Genomic DNA, 19,220 nt, shown 5'->3' with positions numbered 1-19,220 from the left:
AAAAAAAAAAAAAAAAACATCATAACACATACTACACAGAAGTCTAGAAATATTAGGGCTTCACAACAGTACACAGAAGTCTAGAAATATTAGGGCTTCACAACAGTACACACAACAAATTACAGACAGCTGCCATACTAAACACATGCCACACAGGAAATTCTTACAGATACATACATGAACACTACCTAACCACAACAACAGTTTTCTCTTTAGCTATTTATTGATCTGGAATAGCATTGGAAATCAGCATTAACCAATTAGGATGCAATCCAAATACACATTAATAATCATATATGATTATTATTGTAATTTAAATAAACTCAGAAAAAATGAAATATGAAATGATTTTAATCCAATGACAGGAATTCAAGAGTTGATCAGTCAGCTGTGATTCAACACAGAAAACTAGGTTTAGTACAGACAGATATCACTAGCAAAAGCAAAAACAGAGTAAAAAAATACAATTTATTTTTACATAGTGAATTTGATTATTACTGCCATTTTGCAAAATGAGAACAGCAAAATTGGCAATTGTGCAACCAAAGCAAATATCATTAAAACAATTTGCATTAAATCATACACGATGATATATTCATTGCAAAATTTTTGCAATCATCTTGTTTTAATGATTGCAAGATAAAGCAAATGTTTTTTAATGCTTATTCCATCCATTTATTTACTGAAAAGAAAGTTTCAAAATTAACTTTAATAACTGTAAGAATATAATTATAAAATTTATTCTTTATAACTGTCATGTTTATATCTCGCTTTCTAATCATAAAAGAAACTTTAAAACAATAACATGTATTCCAAAATTTACTTCTCTTACCTTTTATCATATAACTTCGATGTGAAACAAACCATTCATATTAAAATGTAACTACAATAATGCACATCTCTATTCTTAAACTATTATACTGTACAATATTAGCTGTTAAGTAAAATTACACTTTACTCTGACACCGGGGATGAAATACTAAATACCGAACCTGTTACCGGTGTAATTTGCGCGAAAAAATCTTCTTTCCACAAACGTTTTCGAGCTTTCCAAACAGCTCTTCTTCAGGTAGAGAAAAAAGTTCCGACGAAACACTTCGAAAAAAGGAACGTAGACATTTAAATAAAAAACCGAATCTAAAAATAGAACGCAGATGTTTAAACAAAAAATATGGAACTTGCATATCAAACGAACATTAAGGTGGTCATGCGCATTCGTGCGCTGATGTTGCTATTTATAGATCGTTGTTTATGAGGGCCTGCCACGCTATAGAAAGATTAATCTCATCCTTCCGATTTATACATGTGGTCCGGTGGTTAGCCTTACAGATGGATATAGCTTCCCGCCATTTTAGTTGCTCCAGGTGGGGCGTAGTGTCGATGATGTCAGCTTTGTCGAACTCCGGTTCTATATTGGGATCAGATGCAAAGGTGGTTAGGGCTGTGGTGTACCGCCCGTGCCGAAGGTCCGCTTGATGTTCTTGCACTCTGGTATTTAAAGATCGCTTGGTTGAGCCGATATATACAAGGCTCTCGTTACATCTGTTATCTTTCAGCGGGATAGAGTACACGCCAGGAAGCCTGCCACGAACTGGATTGCCTTTTCCATTTCTGAGGATGTCGTAGATTGTCGGGCCTCTTCTATAGGCCATTTGTAATTGTTGTTTTCCAGCGATCTCAGCGTATATCGCTTTAACATATGGGTTAAAGGTGACTGGGAGGCGTGTACGTTCATCCTGGTCAGTGTTGGTCCTCGTACGCGTAGTGGATGCGTATTGTGAGCGTTGAAGTCGCTCAATTAGACGATGTGCCAGACCATGGTAACCGTGCTTGGCTGCTATCCTCTTGATATAATTCAATTCGGTGTTGAGGGCTTGCGTGGTGGACGAGTGGGAAAAGGCCCTTTTAATCAAAGTATTAACTGCTGCAGCCTTGTAGGTGAATGGGTCAGATGAACCTACCGGTATGTATATAGGGTCGGCATAAGGTTTACGGTATACTGACGTGACGATGGCGGATCCTTCTATTCTAATGTTTATATCCAAAAAATGAACCTCAGTATTGCTAGATTGTTCCATTTCCAGCGTTAGGCCGTAGGGATTATCGTTAACGGTTTGTACAAAGTTTGAGATGGTCGTTATTGCAACTGGAACGAAAAATACTTCTGCTGTTCCTCCCGAACATCTTACTCTATAGGAGGTATGTGGACGACATCCTCATAATGTGGAAGACAATACCTGAATTTCTCATGGCATACCCCATTAAAATGCAGTCAAAAACGCAAAAAAACGAATTCTAAAATAGTACAGTAGAAGTAGAGTTCTTCGAGGTAATCCTTAACTCTCTCCCTCATGGGAGAAATTTTAAAAAATCCCTTCTTAATGTGCATTCTCATGGCATATCCTACTAAAATGCAGTCAAAAATGCAAAAACTGCATTTATTGTTAATTTAAATAATAGCTAGGGGCACCCCTAATGGCCATTTTTGGCATACTGTGACAGAGACTGCCCAGTTTTTCAGTTTTATATAGTAGATATATGATTAAATTCACAATGATATAAAAAGAGACCTACTGTATATGCACTACCATATAAAGCTTTTATATTCTTAATTTTTAATCCAAAATGTCTGTGGCTATCCATTTTATTTGAGTTTTCAGTTATCCAAGATAGTGTTGATCCATGTTACCCCGAATAATCGGGGTTCTACTGTACATAATTATTTTCAATCATTCTTGGGTTTTGGAAAGGGCCTGTAATAAAGCAACTGAGTAGTGTGAATGGAGCCCAATATATCTGAGACAAACCCTCCCACGAAAAATTCCTGGGGTATTGCTTGCCTGGATTCGATCCCAGGTCCCCAGAGAGGTAAGCTGATGCTTTAACTGTCTCGGCTGTTCGATCATCAAGGGCAAAGTTTGAGTACACGTCTATGATGGTTCTGGGAAAAATCGTGATGACAAGAATATATCTTCAGTGTGTGAAAGATTTTTCATATCTTCTAAAGACATTCTTTCTGACTTCAGACAAAAGAAAACCTGTTTGATGAGTTTGTAATTCCAATTTAAAATTTAAAAATAATCTGCTTCATCACAACCTACACCCATTTTCAAAGTGCCTTTTAGACATACATAACTGCAAATTATCCTCACAAAATTACAGTACTAAATAATTTGAAATCAGTATGGGTATTCAAAGTGCAGTTTTTCTAACTAAACTGGCATTTACAGCTTTCTTAAAAATGGCAAATGCATCTCTTCTTGATCTTGCTTTTGTTAGAACAAGTTCTTTAGCAAAAGCCAATGGCATAACATAAAAATGTTTCTGAACAATGTTTGCCAATTGTCAAAATCTATCAACAGAAGGATTAGTCAATGTAACTTACAAAAAATGGCACAAAATAATTCTTTAAAAAGATAAAATGTAAATTAATAAAAACAAAATGAGAACTGTCAGTGCAGCAGTTATTTATTAACGTTACCGATATATTAAATTTTAATAAAGATAAGAAGAATTCACTGTTTTCTGTCATGTCATTCAGTTGCCACACATTTGCCATTTGCACATTTTCACAGTTCACAGCTTTTGTACAATTCAGCTCTTCAAAAAATGGAAAAAAATTTCATTATGAATAACCCTAAAAATTGTTAGTCTAACTTAAAATTTGAAATAAATCCAAATATAACATAATGCATTGGAAATAATTAATTTTAATAAAATAATGTTCTTATATGTCAGTTTATGTAAATCCTAACCTTCTTTATGTTTATTTTTGGACATTTATTACTAGTGATATGGCTGCATTAACATATAGGCATACCAGACCATAGACAGCCTCATCTCACTACTGAAATGAATATTTTGTTCTATATCTTCATAATGCCTCAAAAGAAATTAGGTTGAGGGTGCTCAAAGTGCTTAAAATTATCCTAACTACTATATCATTAAAAAAAAGTGTTGTAAATTCAAGGCTTTAAATCTATGATCATGCATAGAAATTATAAAAAAATACTTACTAAAAAGCCTATAGATACACTATATATGTTTGCGTGTAAGTGCTAGTGCATTTAGCCTGTAACAATGAAAAACAATAGAAATCAAATTAAGTATTTTCACACTGCTTTTCTGCTATCTGTTCAACTCACAAATTTCTATTAGTGATTAAATATACTTATTTATAATAAAAGCACTTATATAGCCTTACTCTAAGCAAAGTTTGGCATAAATTTTGACATTTGTTTGAATCAATTATATTTTAGCTATACAACAAAGTAAAGCTCGAAAAAGTTATTATGGAAATGTTTTGTATCAGTAAAAAGTCAGATCTAAGATTGTCTTAGATCTGACTATTTACTGATATAAAAAATAAAGACCTAAAGATAACAATTATACTTGCCTTTTGGCATTATTAATGTATATAATGAGAAAAAAGTTGTATTACATGTTGCTTACTGTATTTTATGGCATATAAGATGCATCCCCATTAGAGCACAGAATATTTACCAAAAAGCATTTAGCATGTTTAATCCATCTTGTGACTTTGACACTTGGCCCCAAAAATTTTTTTTTTTGTATTCAGGTTAAAAAACAAAAGTAAAATTAGGATGCACACTTTTATCTATCATGGAAAAAGCAAAATTTAAAAAAAGGTTTATTAAATGTTTACTGGAAGTAATTCAAGGTACTTCTGTTGTGGCTTCTATTTTATGTTGTAATTTCCAGTTTCTACAAGAGCTTAAACTATAATAAAAGAAATCATTTAGAATTAAAATATTCTAATTAATTCACATAAAAGCTGCTTAGCTATAGCAAAAAGAAAGTTTTACAATTAAAATATCCAATAACTATAAATACTGGTACATGCAATTTGAAGAACTCAATTAGCCTATGGAAGATCACAAATTCAATAAGAATTAGAAAAATACTTTGATCCTTTTTTGGACAAAAGTTGTTTTATATGCCATAAAAAATGGTACATTAATCAAAACATGAAGCATTTATATCATATCTGGGCTCTATATGTTTGATTCATTGCCTAAAGCTACATTAAAGCTTTACTTTATCTGCAAAAATAACAGATAAAGTAACACTAATTAGAAAACAATAAGTTTACAGCACCTTCAAGTTGTGTGTACAGAAGCAGAGATATGGCATAAGTAGCATAACATTAGTCCCAAGATATCAGTGGAACCCAGAGCCAGTCAGTGGCAAAAGAAAACCTGTATATCACCTGTCAAGGTATGAAAATTACACAGTCAAGTATCATATCAGTCTGAGCCACACTGGCAACTTTAACTAGTAGTTATGAATAACAAATTGTTAAATACAAAAACATTAATGCATATTTTCATTGATTATGGACTATGTACATTATCATCATAAAATTGTTGAGATAATATAATCTATGAACATATCTAACTTTGTACTGCATTCACGATGATAAACTTATCCCAAAACTGATGTACTATTCAGACTCTTGTCCAGTGGCATAGCGTGGCTGTCAGCCGCCTGGGGAGGAAAAAAATTTTGCCGCCCCCTTATTTAGGTATCTCAATTTAAAAGACTAAAATATACAGTAATTCTAAAGAACTTTTCAGCAAGAACAATCACCATTATTGTGTATTGTACAGGTTCAAATTTTTACAAGATATTATTATTTATTTATTGTGAAATTTTGCCGTCCCCTAAAAGTGCCGCCCAGGGGGGCCACCCCTGCCGCCCCCACTACGCTACGCCACTGCTCTTGTCATACTGGTCAGTTATTTTACAAGATGTAATTTTCATCTACCAAAATTTCATTTCAAGTAATTATATAGATCTAATAAAAAAAATTACCTTTCTCTGATTGCTTAGATGGTTTTGCAGATTTCTCTTCAGTCGGCGAAGGCTTTTTATTCTTTGGAAAATATTTTTCAAAACCTTTTGGTGGTTTCTCGCAATAGTTCCTCCACTGAGTAAGCAATGCCGAAATTGAAATATTTTCATGGTTATTATGAAGATGTTTAATGTTTTGCTGAACCTAGATATATTAACAACATTATAAATAACAATTATAACAAAACTTAGTTATAACTAAGGCTAGGACTTCTAGACATTAAAAGTAATATAATAACTTTTTATCGTTTGCAATAATTTCTTATAAATCATACATTTTTCTTAAAGATTTACAACTGTTAGCATTAAAGCAGTACCACACATTCTGTATTTGCCAATCACAGACTAACTGCCTATTTGTCCCCTTTAATTTGGCAAATATACCAGCAAGTAGTGAAAAATGGTGAAAAACAAATATTAGTCATAAGTAAATCATCCACACTAGCTGATATTGGCCAAATGTTTCTTTGGCAAAAGAAAAAATATTACTTTGTATGATTCACAAGAAATTATTATAAGTGATGATAAGTTATTTACAGACATCTTCCAAAAGTCATATATAATAAATGGTTATAAAAACGTCCAGATAGCCGAGCAGTTAAGGTGGCAGCCTAGTTCTAGGGGACCCGGGATCAAAACTGAATGGGTCAAAACTTAGAAATTTTTTGGGGGTGACCTGTCTGGACACGGCCGGCCCCATCCCTCATCACTGGCCACTCCACTATGCACCTGGCCAAAACTATAATGGGCTCATTAAAAAGACTCTCTTAATGTCCACAGAGCAGAGAGTTAAAAAAGACAAAATCATAAGTTACAATTTTTATAATTATATAATTTTTAGTATGTAGATGTCCTAGCTCTACTCCTAATCTAATTCTTTAGTATGCTTAAGTTATACATTATTGTTAAGTTATGGCAATGCAACACTTGGGTGATCTGCCTAGGGGGGATGCCTTCCAGGAGGTCTTTTTAAGGGTAACTGGCCCTATTCAGGCATTATACATGGAGAAAACCCAGAAAACTCCACGTAGCCAGCTCATCCTGGCAAGGTGCGAACCCACAACTGAACTCCCAGTGTTCAGGGAATGAAACCACTTGGCCACTGGCGGGCCTAGTATGTTTAAGATGCAAACACAAATTAAAATATTAGTAGTATAGATTTTTTTAATTTTATAGGAAATATTTAACTTTGTTTGGTATAATTATTAATATATCTGGTGAATAGAAATGTTTTTTTATTTTAAAATATATTTTTTCTGCTCATTATTGATTGCAACAGCATCTGAAAGTATTAGAACAATAAATTACAAAAAAGAAGTTATTGATATGATGTAATATATTATAAATTACCACAAGAACCAAGAAAATATGTAGGCAAAATACATCCTTAATTAATCATTAATTATCTAACATTTTAGAACTTGAGTATAGATTTCTTTGATTATGAAATATATTTGATAACAGCTGATAAGTTCTTCGAGAAAAATGAAACTTAACCATAAAAATAAAAAGAAACATTGTTTGGCCTACAGTATTAATAGACAATTGAATATTAACAATTTAGCACAATGGTTCTCAAAGTTATAGTCAAGGGATGGTCAAACCTTGTCACAACAGGAACGATATAACAATATACTATGTATCAAAAATATGTGACATCCTATATTGGAATGGTATTTTACATATAACCATAAGTATATATATATATATATATCATTAAATGTATATGACACACACACACACACATATATATAGGAGGAGGACACAACACACACACACAACACACACACACACACACCACACACACACACACACACATATATATAGGAGGAGGAACAGCACCAAAGTCAGTCCAATATAAAGTAGCTGCAATATAATGAATTGGAACAGTGCCATTCAGCCACTGGTTACACTAAGCAGACATTTAACATGAACCTTAAATTAACTACCTAAGCTGCCTGTCCATTTCTTATCCTGTAAAAATTATGTTAGATTAAGGTGACCAGACATCCCAGATTGTGCGGGACTGTCCCGGATTTGGGTTGTTAGTCCCGTATTGAACACCATCCCAGAAAGTGTCCCGCACTTGGTCATGTAACATTTTCAACATGTTCGGAAGTTGTCAAGAGCACAAAGTTGTTGTTTTCTTTTACTACTAGTAGCCCGGGACGCCCCCTAGTGGGCGTTCTAACAGCAACGGTGTCATTCCGTGGTATAAATAATAAATTCATATTAATAATTTAATAATAAAATTCCTATTGCAATAATAATATACTGAATTTATTATTAATTTAAATAATATCTAAGGGCGCCCCTAGTGGCCGTTCTAGGCATACCACGACAGATATACAAACAGTGCTATCAAGTTGTGGAAAAAAAAAAAAAAAACAATTTCTTTTTCTATAGAGAGTTATTTTTAAGTTTATTTATGCATTTATGTATTTATATATTTCTCTACTAAATTATTTATTAATGAATTAGTTTTTATTATTATATATATGTATGTTGGAGGTCCACCCCATTTTTAGCTCCCACAATACAGAAGTGTTTCGCATTTCAACCTAACATATCTGGTCACTTTATGTAAGATGCATGCCAAAATATTTTGTCTATCAAGAAATCCAACATAAGTGAATTAAAACACATTCTTTCCACTAGCTAAAAACAATAGAACTGTAACTAGGTCAGTTTTCAGATCACTGAGTGCATATTTGCATACTTTAAGAGTTACTGATCTAGCAAATTATCAGAATAGTAATTTGAATCAATTTTAACCAGTAAGTTTTTTCATACAAACAGTCTGAATTAAAGTTTCCTATTTCCCCATTTTCATTCATTCCAACCTATTTTTCCATTTTCCATTCATGATGGATGTCTTAAAATATATGTAATGAATTTTCATAATATAAGAATAATGAACATTTCATAGTACACTGACATAGTGCATAGTGACATAGTGCACTGAGTAGCATAATAAATCCATAATATATATTAATATGTTAAAAAAGAATAAATATATTTTAACATTATAAAAATATATTTCAAACACAAACATTTTATAAAGGTTTTTCCTTTACAATAAAATAGAAAATAAAATTATAATATCCAAAAAATCATTCATATTTTTATTTTTTAAATATCAGCAATTTGTGAAACAGAAAGATTATCATCAAATTTTATCTATTCACGACAAATGATTTAACAATCAAAATGAGATGATTTTCTTGTCACAGCTAAATAAAGCCAATTAAATCATAAATTATAATTAAGTTTATAACAAAAACCAAAGAAAAAACAAGAAAGAATATCTACAAAATACTGTAGATATAATTTTAAAGAGATAAAACAAAGAATAATATCTAAAAATATATTAGTCACACCCATCTTCAAGCATTACACATCAAAATAATATAAAATTTAATTATTAATGAACCAAATACTTTCAATTCACATGCATATTTTGAAAAAAAATATCAAACATTATTTCAAAAATGGTACCTTTTGAAAGTAGTGAATGACTTCCAAGTCCAAAACTATTGTATTATAGTCGACTCGTGTTAATATGAATTGCTAGGGGAACAGTAATTAGTTCTCTTTATCGAAAATTCATATTAACAATTTTTAGGGTCAAGGTCGTATAATTTACAGAGTTTAGGATTAATATGCAATCCAAATCTCTAAATTATATTTTGAATTAATTTACTAAATAAAGTTAAAATAAATTAATGATCTAAATGATTTTCAAATCAAACAAAATGAGATGGTATTTGCTGTTTAAGTATGGAGTAGTATATTAGAGCAATTAAACAAAACAAAACTAAAAGGAATCTGTGATTTTCTGCTGAAGATTGTTTGAAAAAGTAAAAAATATTTTTAGGAGGAGTTACTGAAAGAGTAAAAACAGGAGCCAAACCTGGCATCACTGTATGCACCCCAACATGCAAACTAGTAGATGTTTGCATGGGACTACATCCATTTAAAGAGGATGGCATCCCTAAACTTTAACCCCTATATTCTGAGTACAGTAGAATAGTCCACTAACACCAGATGTTTGAATTGCTCTACAATCAGAAGTTGAACCAGTCTTTGCTTACTAGAAAAAACTTATTCTACTCAAAATAGAACATTTATTACAGTACTACTTTGCTTTTTACACTTTTTGACATTAATAAAATCATTCTTGAAAATAGGGTTGTTTCTTGGGGGTTGTAAGATAATTTATGGGTACTATTGGGTACTAAGAAAGCAGAAACCAGTTAATGAGAGTATGTCCATCACTCCATTGATTTGCTAGGACAGCATTTCTCCCCTGGACTACCTAATCAGCACTATGGCTCACAGTCCAATGTATACTCCATGTACCACAAAGCCGCTCCTGAAAAGTGTAATGTATTATATCAAAAGGCTTGTCATTGGCATGAATGATGTTCACAAGGAATACTACAGATGGAGGGCCGCCTTAGAAATTTGTTCCATCAACAATAAGACCCAAGACAACAGTTTTTGGTGACTTTTACAAAAGATCAAGAAACAGCTGGTGGATGAGCACATCATCGTACTGAAGGCTGATAAAAGCAGAGCACTGGTTCTACTAAATGAGGCCATTTACAGAACTCTCATGCAACAGTACATTATTGATACAGACTGAACCAATGGATACGTGAATAAGTTACAGGCTCAGATCACATGGTTTACAAGAGCACCCCTAGCCAAGGGACTGAAATTAAACAGGGCAGCGGTTGCCTCACCAGACACACCTAGGTTATTTGCCTTCGCAAAAATGTATAAGCCTATGCCTTCCCTAGACCTGTTCTCAATAAGGCTTCTAGAAAACATGGTTCACAACATCACATCAGACCATTTGAAGGGTTATGCTTTAATGGTCAAGAATTCTACAAACTGATAGATCTATTGTGATAATTTATGGTTCGGTTTAATAAATTCTGGTAAAATTTTTGTTTGCTTTATTGCATGAAAATTAACATTGTGACAATGGTGTTTTACCAGGACAATAGCAAAATTTGTTTTAACATGAGAATTCACTTTATTGGTATTCATTTTAAGGCAAATGACTGTACTATTTCTTCCTATTCTCATCATAATCCATATTGCTCATAAATTTAGTTTATAGAAAATTAATAAATATTATAAAGCCAAACAATCACTGGATTACATCAGGCTACTTTTCCATGATTATATTTAATTAATTATATTTAATTAATTACTAAATAACTTGTCACTAGAGGGCGGTGTTAGGTGCCATCTCTTATTAAATTTAATAATTATAATTAAATTAATATTTATTAAATAGTTTGGAATATTCTGGAAAAAAGAATCAGCCCGGAGCAGGACTCAAACCCGCAACTCCCACTTACCATGCGGATACATTGCCAGTTATGCTACTCGAGCCTCCAGTCCGACCTCCTCTTCCAGACATATTTATTAAAATATTATAACCATCCTCAGTTACTTATGGTGCAGACTATATTTCTTCCAGAATATTCAAAATTATTTAATAAATATTAATTTAATTATAATTATTAAATTTAATAAGAGATGGTGCCTAATGCCTCCCTCTAGTGACAAATTATTTAGTAATTAATTAAATATAATTGCAGAAAAGTAACCAATGTAATCCAGTGATTGTTTGGCTTTACAAATTTATTGGATTTAGTGATGTTCATTTACGTATAGTAAATACAGTGGACCCCTGATATAACATGCACGTCAAGCAAGAAACAACACCCGCGTTATAAGGTGAACCACATTACACTGCGCCGCTTGGTATAACGTGGTTCACCTCTTTACTTTAGCAATAATGTCAAGCTTTTCTTTCACACTGTAAGGTTTTCTTTTACTCATCATGCATAAAATAATTAAACACTATTCAAAATACATGCAGAAACTCGATACATACACAATTATTCAATACGCAGTAACAATAAAATGCACTACTCACAACACCGCAAGGACCTGTATAAACATGTTTGAGCTTATCGCGTCACAAACATCACCTGCACTATAACCGAGTGCGTGGTATAGTGAGCAGTGCTATAACGAAGGTCCACTGTATTATGAAATGATCTCTAGAATGTTTTGTTATTGTCTTTAATATTTACACTTATAAGTTAGTGCATTTTTATATATATCTTCTGAATATAATAAAAATGAAAAGATATATAATTAATCATATATATATATATGAATATATAACTGCACAGCACATCAGAATGAATATAAAATACGACTCACATCAACCATTAACCGATGTGAATACGATTAGCACTTGAGCAACAAATGTTTTCGTAATTCCTTCTGGGCTCTTCAGGTTTTCTCATAATTCAAAACGAGCTGGATCTGAAAATTTGAACAAGTGCTAATCATATTCACACTGGTTAATGGTTGATGTGAGTCATATTTTATATATCAACTGAATTCTTTAATCTAGTAAAATAATTACTAATGTAGGTAGATCCAAAATGTTGAAGATATTCAATGATTATTGAGATTTATGATGTCCTCTTGTGAACTTCACATGAAAAAATAATATTCACTTAAAAAGTTTATAACAGAAATGTTTTTTCTAGGATGTTAATTATCGTTATATATTTTTTAATTTGATACCTTAATATATTGATATTTGCATTAAACCATTCTTTTTAAAATTTCTCACTTTCATAACATTCAACAAATGAAGATCATGAATGATCAACAATTATATGTACTGTACAAGACAATCAAGTTAATGATACATCAATAAAGAAGCAATAAAGTTCACTCAACTTGAGCAGCTGTAATTCTTTCTATGACAATCCAACAAGCATTAAAATATATTATAGTGATGAACAACACAGTTTGTGGACTGCTTGCAGCCAATGAGATCCTAGTATGCATCCCTTGGGCTTTGGCAACATAATTTTCTTTTTCTTTTTACTGGCTCATGGCATTGTGCAACCCTAATCTAGCTTGTACTGATGATTATGAAGGTTGATACTCAGTAGCCTAAAAACCTGCAGCTTTGTAAGAAAAAATGCATGTGGCTCACATCTAGAAAAGGTTGCTTATCACTGATGAATATTGAAAGAACACTGAATTAGAATTTGTACAATGTTGGAGCTAATAACCCTGCCATCTTTGACCTAATGTACAAAGTCAACTGTCATACAGGCAATAGTGTCTCAAATGAGAATCTTCAGCTATGCATACCTATACAATTTGTTTTATGATGGATAAACAAAAAGACCAAAGTAATTTTTCGTGCAGCCAGACTGTAGGAGCTAGATGTATAGACCACTCCATTTCAGAGATTGTGTAGACTCTGCTCTTCTCACATGCAACAGTGTCTCAAGTATACCATGCCGAAAGATACCTGCTACAAGACAAAACTGTCTCAACCCAACAACCAGTATAGTTGCAGGCTAGTGTGCATTGTAACTATCAATGTGACAGCTACGACATGACAAATCACAACATAGCTCAATACTTAACAACAAAGATAAGTGTGCCAACAAATAGTGCAATGATTAACTCATTGCAATGGGCTATAAGAGCCATTTACCCATGAGAGTGCCACTTCCGAATGCAACCCACAAGGCACAATGCTTTGCCTGGGTAACGGTATACCAAAACTGGACTGTCAAAGACTGAAAATGAGTTGCCTGGTCCAAACTTTGTGGTTAATGTTAACAGAAGACTTATAGTCCAACCCAAACCCCACAAAGCTATAAAATCATTGTGGGTAGTTCAGGCAGCTGGTGGGGAAGTGTCAGCCTGGAGATGTCTTCCCCACCCCAGGGACTCCAGGCTCCAACTTACAACATTCCTCAATGGTGAGTGATACAGGTTAATATGCACCACTTCATGAACATTGTGTATACAGGCAGCACAGGGTACCACTTTCAGCAGAACAATGCACCACCAAGTCATTTCCAGTTACATCAACATGGCCAGAAGAACACCGGAGAGTCATCCATGGGGTCAAGAGCACACGTCTCACAACCTCAACTCCACCAAACACGTTTGAGACAAAGCGAAACAGAGCATTTGAGCTTGCAACCTCACATCATCCATGGGGATTTAGGCCTATCAAAGACTGCCACAAAACATCGATCCACAACAATACAGGCAGCCAGAGGAGTCGACACCAAGGAATGCAACTACTGCGATCCACATGAGAGGTCCAACACAATATTAGACGACAATCCCCAATTCAATGTTCCTTCAGTGTATTATATGCAGTATTCACAATTCAACATTAATGCTAACTCATCTATGGTTCAACAAAACCAAAATAAACTAATCAAAAGAAAGCATCATCAATAAAAGTAGTTGTTTATGCTTATTTTAAGTATAAACAACTCGAATCGTAAGTAAATAGGTACCTTTTCGTTATCTTCCACGATATATAATTTAATTTAGAACATTTTATTTAATCAAACATTAAAATTTCGTATGTTTAATATAAATGCAATAAAGTGGTGAATTCACTTCATTTTTATAAAGATGACGAATTCATACAAGTAATTACCGGAAAATTAACAGAAATTAAATTTAAAATATTAAACAATAATTTATTATATCGAAAGAATCCAAAACGAATAGGATCTATGAAAATTGACTTTTCATGAAGCCACGACACGAAATTGATCATTTATGCTAAATCGTGCGTATATTTACCTGAGAATACTTAAAATTTGACTGAAGAAGAACTTTAAATAAAGTTCTTTCGAGTTTTTTAGTATTTATGACGAATCTGTAAGCCATAACTCTCGTTAACGTTCGACAGGCTTATCCTATAATGATGTAAGAAAAGCACATTTCGAGTAATCAATCTCAAGTTACCAACTTTAATTTCGTAATTATTTTTCATAAACTATATAAATTAAACTAAACTTATCGCATATTTATTTTTTATTATTCGAAAATTAATTTTAAATATTAAAAACGTTCAAAATTTTCATATTTTAATAATAAGAAAGTTAAATACGTTGCATCGATGGTGAGATAAACAACGTTCTGTTTGTTTGATTGGATGATATAGAGGTCGCAACCAATCCTAACTTCGCATTCTATATAAACTTAAAAGATCACATTGATATTGCATTTTAATATAATTTTCCACTGTAAACCTTATATACTCCTGTAATGATTAGATTAATTAATATTTATCAAATTTGTTATAAAAACGAAATATTAACACGAATTCTAGATTTAACAAACTTTGTTAGTTTTTTCCCCATTGGGAGGTGTCGTCACAATCGTCGACCAAAAGTTTTAGTGGTAGCGTTACGTACCATATTCAGAAGTCATTAATTTAAGACTTTTTGGATATTGTATAGATTACGCCCGGTGGAATTTCGGGACTTTGAGTATATATCTGAACTGAGGAGACCGAGACGGGTTCAACAGTACCCTACTTTGGACCGGAGACGAAAAATAACAGTTATCATATTTACGATTTCTTGCCTTTCACAATACATTCTACGCCATTTCAGTTTTTACTAGGTGAGCTTTCTGATTCTTTATACACATTGTCCCTATTAAAAAAGTATTTCATTATCTCATCATGTTTATTGATAATCAAAGTTTGACAACTTACATCGCGATCGGGAGCCGCGTCGCTCTCTCCGCTAAGCCTATCGCGTGTTTAACAGGCAGTCCGGCAAGACGGGCCATATATTCTAAAGACACATCGGCAAAGACTAAAGAAAACTGCCCAAGTAAAAGGCCAAGAAAACAGATTGTACACTCAACTTCAACAGAGGCAAATGTTGATCCACGGGCACACTGATCGTCTGCATTTGGAGTAAGTTCTTTTCGCACGCCCCGCGCTCCTCGACCTCGGGACCTAAGGGCCCCTCAGCCGCCGACACGCTCGCTGTCGCTCACGGTCGACTAATACTACGCGCCTCTTTCACGGCTTATCCAAGACTAACTACCCTCCGGGAAGTAGTTAAGCTAATAGAAAACCTTTTATTTCAACTCAATCAATATTCAAGGCTGCAAGTCTACGCGCGGTTGGATTAAATACATTACCATGGAAAACTAAAATGGCGTAGAACGCATTGTGAAAGGCAAGAAATCGTAAATATGATAACTTTGTTATTTTTCGTCTCCGGTCCAAAAGTACCGTTGAACTCGTCTCGGTCCCCTCAGTTCAGATATATACTCAAAGTCCCGAAATTCCACCGGGAGTAATCTATAGCCGAATTTTTTTTATAGCCCTTTCGGTTCTGTGGGTGCTAAGACGGCTAAATAAGCCGTCTTAGTGCCAGGCCAACATTGAGGCGATCAGGTGGTGAGGAACATGACCCTACATAACCAGATAGACCACGCCCCGATAAAATTCCCGGGATTTTTCGGCTCGTCCAGATTCGATCCCGGATCCCACAACTTAAAACTGCCAACTTAACCGCACAAAATTTTTGTTAGAAAACCTGGCTGCTCTCATTGTGGACATGGCCGAAACACATGATAGACATAATTAAAAATAAAGATTATCTAAATCAGTGTTCCGCAACCTTTTTCTACTTGTGGCACACCCATGACTCAACACGGAACACCAAAATGTTATTCCCCTCAAAAACGTATGATATGTTACTATTAATAGAATTACGTAATGCCACTAACCTATGTTGGGTTAAGTGAGATATACTCGGTTAACACCGGTGGCTGTGTACTATGCCGGACCACATCGTGAGCAAATTTATTTTACATATAATTTCTTATAATACATAAAAATGCGTGGTTTGTAATAAAGAATAAACAAACATCATCTTATTTCATCGAGTGCTGCGGCAGAGAATAAAATACAAGCATGAAGAAACACAACTGTAATAAAAATATATAAATAAAACTTTGAAATTAATAGAATATGTAAAAGTTCACGTCACACCTTTCACCATGAGATAACACTCTGGTTGCGAAACACTGCTATACAAATTCATTCTTGATATTTTTAGTGATATTCATTCGTGATATTTTTTTTAATGATGGGATGGAAAGTATTTAAAAGGTAAAGATACAAGTATGTATAACTTTGTTATACAAGCATTAAATAATAAACAACACTTTTATCATTTAAAAAGTATATTTTTTTTAGTAATTGTGAGAAATTGCTTGTTATAAATACTGCATACGAGAATTAAATCTAGTATTTAAATTAGTGTGCGGCAGGGGGCACGCACACTAATTTAAATTTAAAATGCCGCGTTTTATATTAATCCGCCAGGCGGCTACCGAAAATTAAACTTTCCGGACGGATGCGAACAAGTTCATTTCAGGATGGAGAAGAGTCACGATGCAGAAGTTTTATTTAGTGAAATTTACGAAAAAGCGAAAAAACTCGGCTTGAGTCACGAACAAGTGGAAAATTTACCGTCGGTGAAGATGCTAATAGGCGACGAGGGTCGGACGTTTTTCGCTCGTCTGTGTGCTTGCCTGTTGATCTGCTTAATGGCGACGGCGGTTCATTACGAGTTGTACACTCGAGAAGGACTGAGTCTGTGTCTGGTTCTATTGGGAAAACATCGAAATCCACGAAGAAATGTGCACTGTAGACATGCCCCCGTCCATTCAGAACGTCTTTATGCCTCCGGTCGATTGTTCCCATTGCGAAAATTTGACTCACGTTCCGAGAATTTCCCACGTTTCGCCGATCTTATTCGAAAAGATGTATGAATATTGTACATTTCGATATTTATTAGTTACGATCGGCGGGGTATACGAAAAACAGGGTTTTAGAACCGTGTTTTTCGAGATATACGGGGAGGACCAAAAGTCAGTTAATCGCAGTAAAGACTAAATTGCCGTTATTATTCGCGGGGCTTTAACGAATTCGGTTTACGAGTCGACTTACCCGGACATGCAAAACGTAGTCAACTGACTTTTGGGTCGCCCCGCATATAAAGGAAAGGGCCCTTCGAGAGGTTGCAAAATATTATCATCGATCTAATTTCGGAATAATTCTTCCGGAAATGTTTATACCTAAGCATTTCCGTAAGCCGTGTTTGTTCTTTTGTATTGTTTTAACAGCTTGCCTCTCCAAATACCGATTTTAAATGATGCAACATTAAAGTTTCCTTTGTCGTGTTAGGTATGCCTACTCGGGAACACCCGTCATCGTTACGGACGCGACAGAAAATTGGACGGCCATGGAGGTATTCAGTTACGATTTCTTTAAGGACGTCTACAAGAAAGACAGCCCGGCTCTGAGCAATTTTAAGGTCGATTGCCAGTTCTTTCCCTATAACACACAATTTAAAAACCTGAGCCAGGTTTTCCACATGCCTTACGAAAAAGCCGTTCTGTTCGAGGGTCGAGAGCCGTGGTACGTCGGCTGGTAAGTAAGTGGCGCGCGAAATTTGCTTAGAAAATGGCGATTTCATCGTACACTTTTAGGGGCAACTGCGATCCGAACGTGGCTAATTTGTTAAGGAAACACTACACCAGACCATATTTTATACCCGAACAGTCGGAAACATCCAAAATGGATTGGATTTTTATGGGCACTCCGGGTTACGGTGCCAATCTTCACGTGAGCGATCGTAAAATTTCGCGTAAATTCATTTTGATCAAAGCCAATTGTTAAATTCAGTTTATTATCCGTGACAGATCGACAAAGTGAATTATCCTTCGTGGCAAGCTCAGATCAAAGGAAGGAAAAGGTGGACGTTGGAGCCGATTCCTGAATGCTATTCTTCGTGCAAGACGTTGGAAGCGGTGGTAGAAACGGGAGACATCAGTAAGAAATTGCAAATTTACAATTAAAAACCAACAAAAGAAAGTAATTGAAATCGTTTAATTGGAATTTTCAGTTGCCGTGGACACCAATTTGTGGTATCACAAAACGTTGGTCATCGACGACGAAATGAGCATCGCAATTGGCTCCGAATTCGATTAAGCGGCGAGTGAAACTTCGAAAGCCTAGAATAAATTTTAATTCACTGAAGTGAAAACTATTTGTTGATGAATTCGATAAGGAAACAATTAAAAAAGAAAGATTTTTCAAATTTAATGTTAGTTTTTCTTTTAATTTTGAGCTCATTTTTCGAAGTTCGCACGGAAAGTTTAACTTTAGGTAGCCGCCTGGCGGATTAATATAGAAATACGGTGTTATATAATTACAATAGGCCTACAAAATCTTAAATTCAGTTATTCGCAGACACAGGAGCGTTCTGTATTTAATATTTATGAGAAAATTCTCTGGGTAAACGTATTAACGCTTCTAAAGAGTGGCGCTATATCGAGTTTTGACTATTCTTGTTTCCAATTTCCGGCTTCTAATAAAATTAAACAGTTTAATTGTAATTTATTTCAACAGAGGGCGGTAGTGACCATAACGAATG

The 19,220-nt window shown here is 34.2% G+C and overlaps 1 protein-coding gene and 1 pseudogene across 1 annotated transcript in view; one reads left to right on the top strand and one right to left on the bottom strand.

The window, feature by feature from the left end:
• Positions 1 to 14,879, bottom strand: part of Afg3l2 (AFG3 like matrix AAA peptidase subunit 2) — a 38,644-nt gene extending 23,765 nt beyond the window's left edge. The window contains exons 1-3 of the mRNA XM_067288914.1: positions 14,861 to 14,879; positions 14,551 to 14,666; positions 5,836 to 6,019 (exon numbers count right to left, since the gene is read on the bottom strand). Coding sequence (XP_067145015.1) covers positions 5,836 to 6,019; positions 14,551 to 14,637 — 271 coding nt within the window. The 5' untranslated portion in view covers positions 14,638 to 14,666; positions 14,861 to 14,879. The remainder of the gene's footprint in view (positions 1 to 5,835; positions 6,020 to 14,550; positions 14,667 to 14,860) is intronic.
• A 2,238-nt stretch (positions 14,880 to 17,117) lies between these two features.
• On the top strand, positions 17,118 to 18,889 carry LOC136990479 (uncharacterized; annotated as a pseudogene).
• Positions 18,890 to 19,220: the final 331 nt, after the last annotated feature.

Source organism: Centruroides vittatus, unplaced genomic scaffold, assembly GCF_030686945.1.
Source record: "Centruroides vittatus isolate TY-2023 unplaced genomic scaffold, ASM3068694v2 scaffold_944, whole genome shotgun sequence".
Taxonomy (NCBI): domain Eukaryota; kingdom Metazoa; phylum Arthropoda; class Arachnida; order Scorpiones; family Buthidae; genus Centruroides; species Centruroides vittatus.
The sequence above is the reverse complement of the archived record's forward strand: the minus strand, read 5'-3'. Positions and strand labels throughout refer to the sequence as shown.